Source organism: Miniopterus schreibersii (assembly GCF_964146895.1).
Source record: "Miniopterus schreibersii genome assembly, chromosome: 15".
NCBI lineage: Eukaryota > Metazoa > Chordata > Mammalia > Chiroptera > Miniopteridae > Miniopterus > Miniopterus schreibersii.
In genome coordinates this window covers 29,449,833-29,462,164 of record NC_138115.1, presented here as the reverse complement: position 1 = coordinate 29,462,164, position 12,332 = coordinate 29,449,833, and the positions used below count along the sequence as shown (strand labels likewise).

General features: G+C 47.1%; 1 protein-coding gene across 1 annotated transcript in view; it reads left to right on the top strand.

The window, feature by feature from the left end:
- The window catches only part of EPHB1 (EPH receptor B1), a 391,986-nt gene that overhangs the window by 261,169 nt on the left and 118,485 nt on the right, over positions 1-12,332 (top strand). Inside the window, exon 4 of the mRNA XM_081159666.1 lies at positions 4,735-4,890. Coding sequence (XP_081015792.1) covers positions 4,735-4,890 — 156 coding nt within the window. The remainder of the gene's footprint in view (positions 1-4,734; positions 4,891-12,332) is intronic.

Sequence of the window (12,332 nt, the reverse complement as noted above, 5' to 3'; positions counted from 1 at the left end):
GTTCTCCGGAGCTTTGTAAGCACCGGGTAATTTGTTACCTCGTGGAGGCGCTGGGAAGTTGGGTGGGCCTTCCAAGGTGACCTTCTGGATATCAGCTAGAGGTCACGAGTACAGCCCCTTGTCACTTAAAAGGGGGAGGGAAACGCTGCGTGTTATGCCTGGGGAATGGCAAATGAACACGTGCTCAGGGATGGGGAGCTCAGGTCTTGTCTCTTCCTTTCTATCAAAGGCGGGGGCAGGGAAGAGATGTGTGTGGAGGAGGTGCCACCCCAAAGCTCCATTTATCACCTATCTGAATTGTGATCACTAGCAATGGAGGGAAGGAAACCTCCTTTCCTTAAGGAAACAAAGCAGTTGTGGGCTGCTCTGCTGTCAGACACGCACAGCCCTCCTCGTTACAGGTGTCCCACTGGCAAGCCTTGTGTGAACGCAGAGCAAGGTGCGTGAGCCTCCTCTCTGCCCACTCACCTGCTGGAATGACAATGAGCCCGTCTGCCAAGAGCCTGGGCTGGGCACTCTCTGACCTAATTTCCCTTCCTGCCTCCCCTTTTCTTCCAGCTCTTCTATTTTGCTTTGTCTTTGCCTCTTTTCTGAATCTCGCCTCCTACTCACCGCAGGAAACTGTTTCTTATGGTCTTTATCTCATAAGAACGGATCCCCAAAATGATGCACATCCTACCCGACCAGTCCCCCCACCCCGTGCACATACAAGCACAGCCCGGATCACGCTATATCGGAATCAGCCTTCCATTACCTACCTTTCCCACCAGGGAAGGCACTCCCCAAAGTCTGCCCCCCTCCACACTCTAGCACCGTGCCTGGCTCATGGTAGATCGTCAGTAAACATTTGGTGAACGAGAGGCTCAATAACTGTAGCGATAGTGCTGACCCTGATTCTGTATTAAGAGAAAGGCAACCCCTGAGTTTTAAAATCATATTATAGCAAAGAATTGTGTTATCAACCTTAAAATGCTTTAAGTGTGGATGTGTAATTGGTTAGGCTATGACAGTTTATAATTACTATTTTCTGAAACTGTAGAACCCTTAGGCAGGTGTGTGGTCTCCAGGCTGCCAGAGTCCCTACCACGCTCTACTGTGTTACTCCCAGCTGCTTTGCATACTCAGGTGACTCATCTGGGCCGTCGGCTTTTTCTTTCCTAGGACTAAATATTCCTTGTCGGAATCTACCCAGAAGCTCCACATATCACCTCTAATAACTGAAGTTGCCTTTTCTCCAGGGACAGCAGAGTTTTCTTATTTATTTTTCTGTGTTAAATTTCTAGTTAAATAACTCTCTTGTTAACTTATATTTCTTTATTGGCGGTGTCTGATACAAGACGAGTTAAAAAAGGCTTTGTGGACTAGCCTGACAATTTCACCATTACTCAAAGCATTAATTCTATGAGAAAACAGAGCACAAGCATGCTTGTAACTTACAGTCTAAAAGTTTAATAAACACCTAAGAATGCTGCTTCTTTACAAATTAGGGAATGTGTAGACACAGATTTACTAAAATATTAACTTATGAAATTTGAATATTAAGGAGATTCATCCATTGTGTAATTATAGGTAAGATATAATTTATAGGTCTAATGATTCGCTTATTATACAAGACAAATAGTCTGTGGAGAAACATATTCTTACACTGTGTGCCAGAATTCATTTGCCTGCTTTGGGACTCAAAGATCTACCATGAGCAGCATTCTAAAAGTTCCTGCAAAAGAAAACTTGTTTTTCAAAAGGGAATGGTTAAGTTGGGATGGAGAGGAATTAGTCTTATTTAGCACTTATTAATGGTCGCACATTTTAGTGTTTGAGTTTATTGAATTCTAATGATCTGTGACAGTTGTGAGAAGTGTGAGTTTATTTTTATTGATAATTTATACAGATGAACAAGTTGTGGTGTTGAGGGAATCACATGGCTTGCCCCCTATCACCCACTTAGGAACCAGCAGAGCTAGGAATCAGACGCAGGGTTGTCTGACCGCTGCCTGGTGCTCCCTGCCCCAGGAAGGATGGAACCACACCCCTTCCCAGGACTTCTCTCCCCAACCTTTCTTAAAGCATCTTTCTTTGAAGTCCAGCCTGGACCAGCTCTTCTCCATTCCTTTGCCTTGTGGTCACCTTGGAGTCCCGAGACTTCTGGCCACCCTGTTCTGCTTTCCTTCATAAGAAATCTCAGGAGGGCACTTTCCAAATCCCTTCTCCACTTGTGAATATCAAGATGTTTTTTATGCTGTTAACTTATTAAATGTAAAGCAAGGAGGCTTTTAAGTGCTGGAAAGAAAGTGAGAACACCTTGTTCCTCTTGGACTGATACATTAAGAAAATTGCAGTGTGGAAGGGACCAGATGAATGCATGAGAGGCACTGCTTTCCCCTCCCCCACTTTGCAGGGAAAGGGCTTCTGCTGTGTTTGGATAGCTCGGGCCTGGGATTTCTCTGTGTTCTTCAGCCCCAGAACTGAATGGGGCCAAGCAATGCTGGGTGATTCCCAATGGAAAGGATCAGGTGCTTCTCACAGGAGACAAGGAAGAGATCTGGGAAGAAGAAAGGGAAAGAAGAGGAAACAGAGGGAGAGACCATTCTGGGGGGGCTTGGACAGATAGATCAGTAATTCAAATTTTAGGATACTTGGGTATGTCATTCAAGGTTTTCCCTTGGGTGTATTATTTGTTGAGTTTTTAGTAAAGATTTATTGTTTTTCTTTCTACAGAGAAGTTTCTTTCGAATGTACTAGATGGGTCAGCAAGTGACCCATTTTTACATGGATCATAACAGACATCTTTAATAACCTTATTGGATCATCTAGACATTTACCCCAGTGCATTCCATGGAACTTGACTCCCAGGTGATGCTCGACAAAATAGAGCTTCCTGGTGAGAAAACATAGTATTCTCTATCCCATTTTTAGAAGTTTTGAGAAATTCTGTAATAAAAAATGAGATTAACTTTTTGAATCCACGTTTTCAGAATATCTGGCCTCAGAACCCTTTTGTAAGTAACAGATGCTAACAACCCAAAGAAGTGGACTCCATGGAACATTCCAGAACATTCCAATTCAGAAATGTTCTCCCATCCAAGATGAGCTCCTGCCCCTGGGCACTTCCAGAGTAGCTGAAACACTATAGCTCGCTTCACGTGAGCAAAGGAGTGACAAAACTTTCTCAGCATAGGAATCAGTCCTTCCTTTTTTTCTTAGAAATGCTGTAGATATTTTTCCAAGTAGTTTATGTGTATATTATTATTATAATTTCTCCCACGGTGTGATCTTGGGCAACTTTTTGGACTTCTTCATGTCTCAATTTCATCATTAACAAAATGAAGATAATAATAGCAACCCCATGTAGTACACTTAACAAGAATGTTGACAGATGGTGACCACTACTGTTATTAAAGAATACTCAGCACTTGCCACGAGGGAGCTGTATATTTGGGAAGATGAGCTTTTAATCAGGACAAGTCATTGTAATGGTACTTCTGTTCCAGTGAAGATCACACTGTATTATTATTGTATGAGGACTGGATCAAGAGCTTCTTGAAGGCAGGCTATGCTCTTTAAATTCCCTGGATCAGGTCCTCAGAAGGGTTACAATAAATATTTGTGGAATGAGTTAGTGAGGTGTGTAAGAAAACCAAATGACTTGACCACGCAGTAAGTTTACCTGGCTTCAGAAGAGGATGAGTCAGAGTACAGTCCTGGGGACAGGAAGAGGCAGGAGCTGAGATTGTGAGAAAGGGTCTCAGAGAAGTGGAACAGGCAGGAGGAATATTTTGAGGAATCAGCCAGGAGGAGACCAGCTATCTGGGGTAGAAGGTCTCTGTAGGTGAGGCATGGTGAAAGCCCAGGGGATGGGCTGGACTGAGTCAGACTTTTGGGGGCATGTCTCTTCAAAGGTGATCATGCAGAGAATTAAGAAGTGCCTCATATCTGAGGGCACCTCTAGTTGGCACCTTGTGATGGCATGTCAGGTTGTGCCAGGCTTTCCCAATGTTCCCTGCAGCCATGTACATGATAGATGACACAAAGTGCATGACACATTCCCTGGTTCACTGCTTGCAAGGCCATCCTTTTCTTGCCTCACCCTCCAAAGCATTTCAAAATGCAATTAAGGGAAAATGATGTTGTTAAGCCAGTGACCTTGAAATCACTTTAATTTCTTTTTAAAGAATCACTCATGAAACCTAGTCCTTTACTATCATTCATAACAAGTGCTTATTAGGACAGCACACAGTGCCCCTCACTTGTGTTGCCATGTGGCATTTAAGAACCATGGGTCTGGTCCACTGGTCAACCAGGACCCTTTTCCATCTGACATTAGGCAAGATTCCTTCAGTGAGTGGCTCAGGGTAAGGCTGTTAACCAGGTATAACAGGGAGAGAATGACCATTTCTAGCGCCTTAGGTCCCAGATACTGTGTTACACATTAGATTCATTTTCTCAATTAAATCTCTCGACACACTTGAAAAGGAAGAGTCATTATTCATATTGCTCAAGTGAGAGAGGCCATTGGTACCAGGAAGATACTTTTCACTAAGGATGTTTGAAGAATTGGAAGTGTTAAATAGGATTTTGTGTTTTTTTTAAACCTGAAATGCTCATTTTGTGCAGGGGGTATCTCCATGACCTTTTGGGGGGGGGTGGGGGTGGGCAAAATCGTTCGTTTCTCAATTCCAGGGAAAGGCCTCTCGCTGCCGCTGTTCCACTAATTCTCACATGGCCTCTGTGTTGCAGCCTGCCCTGCAGGGATGTTCAAGGCCAGCCAGGAAGCTGAGGGCTGCTCACACTGCCCCTCCAACAGCAGATCCCCCTCAGAGGCGTCTCCCATCTGCACCTGCCGGACCGGCTATTACCGAGCAGATTTTGACCCTCCAGAAGTGGCATGCACGAGTAAGTGTCTAGTAAGGGTTCTGGGCTGGGGAGTTTGGTGCGAGTGGTGGGCCTAGGGCAAGGGGAGACTAAGACAACATTCTCCAATTGCAGCACTGGCTGCGGTGCTGAAACGGACAGCTCCTCCTGGGCCTGCAGGGCCCCTTTCTCTGCTTAGTAACCCAGGGCCGAGAGTATGTTTCCTACCTCCTCCACCCAGATGGGAGAGTCTTCTTCCCATCAAAGCAAGACAGCTGCTCACCAGATCTTAAAAATGCCAACCTGGAGAGTTCTTTGATTGCAAAATCAAGATCCGCTAGGACATTGCAACAATTTCTAGTAACTTACAGTCACTTCCTCCAAGAAGCCCCCTTAGTCCTGACAGATGAAAATATCCTCAGTCTTCATGGACTTCTTGTATTTCTGTGACCAGCTCTCTTCAGACTCTCATAATTAATTGCCTTCTCAGCTACCAAATGAAGGTCCTGTGTCCCTTGCAGTGTTTAGTGTGGTGCAGCATCTGTACCCTTGTCAAATGACAAGACCAGAGGCCTGGTCACGGTAGTCATCTATGTGACTGGTTTTCTAGGGGCTGGGCAAATGCATCAGCTCCACCACTCTTCCATTCTCTGCTCTAGAGAGGAGGGCAGTCATCCTGACAAAAGTGTATATGTGTGGGGGTGTACTTGTAACCCCATTTCCTGGGTAAAAATGGGGAAGGAGAGAATTTCCTTGTACTCTTATCCGCATAAACATGGAGAGGCGGGAAGCACTACTCTCCCTACACAGTACTTTAGGGAATATGCTCCAACTCCCCTAAGTATTGCAGCCCCAAAACACAGATGATTTTTCTTTTTGTTATTCCTATTAGCCTCTCCAGTTTAGCCTCTAATGATGCTGGAGTTTTCTTCTGCATTGGATGCTGTTGCCTGGCTCCCTGTGAGCAGGGACTTTCCCTTCACCACCTCCGACCAAATCCCTCCCACTTGCCCCCAGCATAGAAGGGCACAGAGGGAATGTTTCATACATACTTGCAGTTTGATGGGCAAAAAAAAATGACTGAGCTCCTAGTAGAAGAATTTCTGGCTTTGCAGTGTATGTAACCTTTGCTGGATGAAGAAGAGGAATGAAAGTGTCTTCTAGATCAAGGTCCTAAGGTCGATCAATGTTTATAGATTTGAACTAAAAAAAAAAAAAAAAAGCTCATCTTCTTGTAAACTGATTTGCCCCAGACCTCCTCTCTGGTGGGTTGATATGAACAGAAATTTTTCCATTTCTGCTGACTAGAGTCCCTGTTTTTCTGTCGCAGTATCTTCTCTACTGGTTTCTGAGGTTCCCCGGTGGGTCTCTGTGACCCTGGCCCATTGTTTAATGTACTTCTTTAGAAGCACTTACGGATGAGGAATCACTACTGCCAGGATGTTCATGCTAAGGACCGGTCCCCATGATTGCCAAAGTACATATCGCGGGTCTCACAGCTTCCCTCCTGAATAACACATCCCTTCCATTTATGCTTCTGAGCCCTCTCTCACTGGCGAAGCTCCTCTGCAGATTAACTCATGCATGTAGAAAGTTGGACCTCCCAGCTTCCCACCTCAGGAGGCACACCCTGTAAGTCCATCCAGCCCTAGGATAAGGTCACCTGGAGAGAAGGTCGGCAAACAGTCAAATGCTCAGAATGCTGATGTGGAGCCGTCCTTGTCATATAGCACCCTTCCTGTTTACCTTTCAAGGCTTATCTTCCAACTGTCTAACCTGATGTGCTTGAACCAATAGGACTAATTCCTGGAATAAATAGGAATATCCCAAAGCCTCCAGTCTACACATTTAGACTCTTATTTCACCCTGCCTGCCCATATCCTGATTCTACCTCATTGAAATCAGACCTCTCTCCTGTCTCTGGCCCAACTATCTCTGGATTAGACACACCTTTCTTACCCCCTGTGGTCCCACCACAACCTTCCCACCTTGCTCAGAGTAGGGGTGAATGCTAGACTTGTCTGTGTGTGTCACCACACCCTTTGCATAGACCTGTGCTCTTGTGCCCCAGATATAGAGGGTTAGGGTCAGACTAGAAATCACTGACTCAAAGCCGTACTTGTCTGTGGTAGTCAGGCCCGAGAGCAGCTCACAGGTGCATTGTCCAGCCTCGGCCTATGGGAGCAAGTGCTTGGTGAGGGCCCCAGAGGCCAGGCTGGGCTGCTGCACAATGCTAGGCAAAACAAGTGTAAATAAACCTATTATTTTCTTGAGCCTCATTATGTATTTGATTTATCATGTGCCAGGAAAGTACTGTATGAAAAAGTCAATTTGTTGGCTTTTATAATCTCATTAGGGTTTCCTTTTAAAGCTTTCTAATTGGAGGTGCCATCTGTTCTCTTTAAAAGGCATCACACATCACCACAGTAAATAATTTTTCAGATACCAGGAGCAGAGCTGGAGCGGCTGAGGCCAGGCATAGCCCTGCACCATGGCCTTGGGGGCCCCGGCTGGTTATGCAAGTGGAACAACAGCTGGACACAACCCAGCCCAGCCTGAGAGAAGCTGGTTGGGCATGGAGGAGACAGGTGCTTGTTCACTTCGCAAGTGCTATCCTCCATCCGACCATCCAGAGGGCATTACAGCCCTGGCCCAGCAGGACAGTGGGAGGGCCCAGGTAAAAAGGAGCTCTGTCTTTCTAAAAGGAGCAGGACAGTGGCCATCTATAGTGTCCAGGTCCTATGGACATGGGGGAGAGGGGACAGCATCAGGGGTATCCAAGAGCCCTGGCTTCCAAGTCTGGAAGGACCCCAGGTTTGGCCTGTTGGCATCATCTTTAAATGAGATTATATCAACAGTTACACTTCCTAACTGACAACAATGAAAATTTTATAAAGAATTTTATGATTTAAAATGTGCTCTTTTATAAGGCTAAAATAGCTATTGTACACTGAAAATTAATACTTTTAATGAATTCCATTAATCTCTTGAGACCAGCACATATATATTAGTTATATTTTTGTAGTATTAAAAGTGTTTGCTTTTCTAAATTAATTGAAACATTTAGAATGCATGATAACTTTTATAGCCCTGCGTAAGCATTTCTTCATTTTCTTTTTAATCTTCTGGGAGAGCCTGGGATCCCCTTGACCTCTGAGAGGCCCTAGCAGTCCAGTGTGTCGAGCCTTATCCTTGACAAAGTCTGCAGATTCAGCAGGGATTTGGGTGCTCCCCAAGACAGTGTCAAAAGGCCTGGTGTGGGCTTAAGTGCTGTCAGAGGAGGGAGGCATAGTGAACTCTGTGCCTGGGTATGCCGATGTCATTGTTGGTGGCCTGTAGGTACCCACCCCCTTTCTTCTTTCTTCTCCACCCTCCTGGCGTTCGGGATCTGCTTCATGAATACCTGGCTCACCGCCCCATTGCCCAGCCCAATACCTGCTCATATTCTCGAGGGGGCCTTGTCCCCATAGGCTCTGAAAAGAGGGAAGAGGGGACTGAGGAGGTTGATGTAAGGGTTTAGACTACACACGGCAGTATGTCAGGGCAGCGCTCAAAGAAAAAGGGACGGCCTAAGCCATGGTGGGTTGAGGTGAGAGCTTAGGATAGCTAGAGGCAGGTCACAGGTGACCCTCACCCCTCCCTGCTAAGGAAACCCTCTCAGTGCTGCCAGGCTCTGTGGACACTGCAGGGGTCAGGGGAAGAGACCAAGGGGAAGGTGCAGCCCAGCAATGGGGAAGGGCTGTGAAGGTTGTGGGCTAAGGAGCCAGCCCTGAGCTCGGGCTTACTGAGCTGCAGCTGAGGAATTTGCCAGCTTCCTCCTCTGCTGCTTCCCTGGGCCACCACCCAGTGCCCCTGAGGATCTCCAGAGAGTCCTGGCATCTACTTCTCCAACCCTGAGTGGGTTCTGGGAAAGCTATTGAATCACCAGTTGTATGTAGCAGTTGGAAGGAGGGCTGTGGCACTTCACAGACAAAAGTTTGAATCTCAACTCTGTCTCTTACCCTCTCTGTGACCTTCGGCTAATTTCCTAATTTCTTCCATTCTGTCACTTTATCTTCATGACCTTGTTAGAACGTGTGCCTTTTTGGGTTGTGATGAGCAATAAGCAAAAATAGTATTATAGCGTCTTTGGCACAGTGTCTGCTTCATAGCAAACTCTCAGTCAAGTGTTGGAACTTGCTTTGGTTCCACCCCTGGAAAGTGTGAAGACTGCAGCAGATGTGGAAACTTCCAGCATGCCAGGATGTCGGAGATCTAAAAATAAAAGGGACTTCCTCAGGTTGTGGCCGTCCCTGAGCATCACAGCAGAATCCGTTGTGTAGGCCCGGACTGCACAGTCACCTTGGCTCGAATGAAGATCCTGGGAAACAATGGGAAGGTGATGGCCACACGACCAGACCAGACCTGCTGTGGGAGAAAGGGGGAGGCACGGACCCAGCACCTGAGAACTCCAGCTGCTGCTGAGGCCTCTCCCCTGGGACTGAGAGGACTGAAGCTTGGCAGCTCCGGCGACAGACAAGACTGACTTTCGGTTCTCCAGGAGCTGGGGCTCTGTGACTGCTCAGGGTCAGACATGCTTCTTCCCCCAGGAGGGTCCTATAACGGGAAGTGTGACAGGGTCAGCAGAGGGCGGGTGCAGCCAGGAAGGCATGTCCAAGAAAGCAGCTATGTGAAACCAAGCACCGAGATGCACATCTTCGGTTTTAAATAATTTCTAGTTTACTGGGAGACGGAATGGAAAGGAGGAATTTATGAAGCAGGTGAAAATAGATAATTGTGCCTTATAAAATTGCAGTCTGTGAAAAAGTATGCAGAAGGACTGGTGTAAAAATAATTACCTTGTTACATTTCTGACCACAGAAATCCCCTTTTCTGTCACCTGCATGGGAGAAACTTTGATGGATCATAGAGACAAGCTCATGCTTGTCTTATTTCTTTATTTCTGTTTCAATGCAGTGGATTTCCCTCTGCAGTTTTAACTATAGAAATGGGATGAAAGAGGGGGTCCAGAGGTCATTGTCCCCTGGGCCTTCCTGCCATCCCCTCACATGAGGGGGCACAATGCTGGCCAGCTCTGGCCCCAGAGACCACCCCTGGCCTCCTTCCTGACTCACCAGAAAGGCCAGGAAGCTGAGCGGCCAGGCGGGGACTTTGGGTGCAGATGCCGGTGGTGTGATCTGGGCTGGTTACAGCCTCTGTGAACAGGAGCTTCTCATGGGCAGAACTGGGCATGGAGAGACTCAGATTGGGAGGGTGTGGGAGTTAAATGGCAGAACATCAGTAAAGCCCCAGGGTGAAAACTCAGGCCTGTCTGCCTCCCATGCTTCAACCTCATGCACAGGGGGAGCTAAACTGGGTACCTCTTAGGAGGATGGTGCAGACGATCATGACAATGATGCTGATTTGTTGTCACCCTCACTCTGGAACCTGCTTCCCAGAGAAGGAGGTGAGCCTGTTCTTCCCTTTCCCATCACTGCATGCTTCAGTTCATCTCCTTCAAGCTCATGTTTCATCCTTTTAGGGGCTGACAGCTGACCCCTCTTTCATCACAACCCTCCCAGGGCACCAGGTGGCCCCTGTGGCACAGGGATCATGCTCCTTGGAAGGACTGCCCAGGAGCGTGGTGGCATAGCCCAGAACGGAGAAGAAGGCGCCAAGGCCCAGAGGATGGACAGGGACTGGGGATGACAGGAAAAGAATGAAGTTCTCTGCAGCCAGGCCCGATGGCCTTCGGGGTGTTGTGAAAAGCCTGTCATGATATCAGCTCATAAACTTTCTCTCACCAGTCTTGGTTCTTGCTGGGTCATGCTCATTGAGATCACCAGGGATTTTTTTTCTTTACAGCAGTCGTTTTTCAATGCAGTCCTTTGTTTTTACAAGAAGCCTCAACATCTCTGGGAACTTGGAAATACATACCAATTGTCAGCCCCTCCCTAGACCTACTGAATGAGAAGCTCTGGAGATGGCGGGTGGGGCAGCAATCCGAGTTTTAATAAGCCCTCCAGGTGATGCTGAAGCACGCTAAAGTTTGAGAACATTGCTTTAGAATTAGGTCATATTTCTCTGTCCTCTGCTTTATGAGTCCTAGGGAGAAAGACCACTGAGTGAATTCCTGCAGACTGGAGCCATCAATGTCTTGTGTGCCAAGCTTGGACAGTGTGGGGGTTGGGTGGAGGGAGGGAGGGAGAGATTGGGGGAGAGGTGCATGTGATGGGAGTCTCACTAGTTCTCAGAAAAGCTCCCATTTGCTCTGGCTTGGTTTCTAGTTCATTCTCACTTTTGGGTGGTTGGGGCTGTGTGGAGACCTCCAGTGTACAGCATCATCTAGGGCTGGGAGCAGTGATGGGGGAGAGAGAGTGGAGATCAGGTAGCATGACCTGGCTAGAATGGACTCAGGGAAGGCTGAGGGAAAAACTGAGGCAGAAGCAAACTGACTGGCTTAGATGAAGGATCAGGTGGGAAGGGACTATAAATGGGTGATGGGCCTCACCCCGCAGATGGTCCTCTACTCTACCTGACAGTAAATAGGCCAAGAGGAAACTCTGGGGCTGCCAGTACAGGGAAGGGCTTTTCAGGCCAATAGGACAGAAAGGTCTCCCAGGGTGACAAACACCCCAGATTGAGGACTACACTACACTTCAGGGATTGTTTTGAAAACCTTTCAAAAGTAGACCTTATCAAAAGCATTTGCCTCTATTAATGTAGGAGTTGCAACATCTAGAAAGAGGGTTACTCTGCTCACACTTAGCTTTACCCATTGCTAGCCAGCACTTTAGTAAAAGATACACCATGTGCCCCATTCTATAGATAAAAGCTGCTTGATTTTACCTTGATACGTGATCCATGTTACACATAAAACTGTGTCATTTGTGCTTCTGAGGGGAGGCAACCCATGTTTTCCCTGAGATGGAATTCAGACCAGGGTCGTAGAAGAAAGAGTCGTAGGCAAGCTGTTTCTTGAATGCCTGGATTTGGATGGTTTATGCACCTGGATGCAGAACTGAGGGAGTGTGACTCTAAGCTGAAAGCGATTTGTAACTGTCACTGTGCAGTGTACACCCACCTTCACACTTCTGTAATCTACAGTGTCTTTTCACAATTGTTTGACCCAAGTGGAGACAACCCTTAGGAGGCATCCTCTACCTCTAAGTTTTAAGCAAATAGCCGGGCACGTGCGCTGACATTTCCGTTTCAGCGTTTCACCGTAAGAGCCCTGGGAGTACAGACTGTTAACAGTCAGAGCACCTTCCAGGTCCTACCACCCAAACTCCTCCACAGTGTCAGCCTTCTCTCTCCAACAGCCCTGAGGGGTGGTCATTCCACCTTTATTTTTCAGAGTATTTGTGATGACAGACAGCTGACATATTTTGAAGGCTCTGTTCCATTGCTACGCAGCCATCGCCCATCAATCAGTGTAGGAGGAATTTTCTGGACCTTGGATTGGGCTCTGCTCTCCTCCCCTCCTCACCTTTGGTCCACCATTG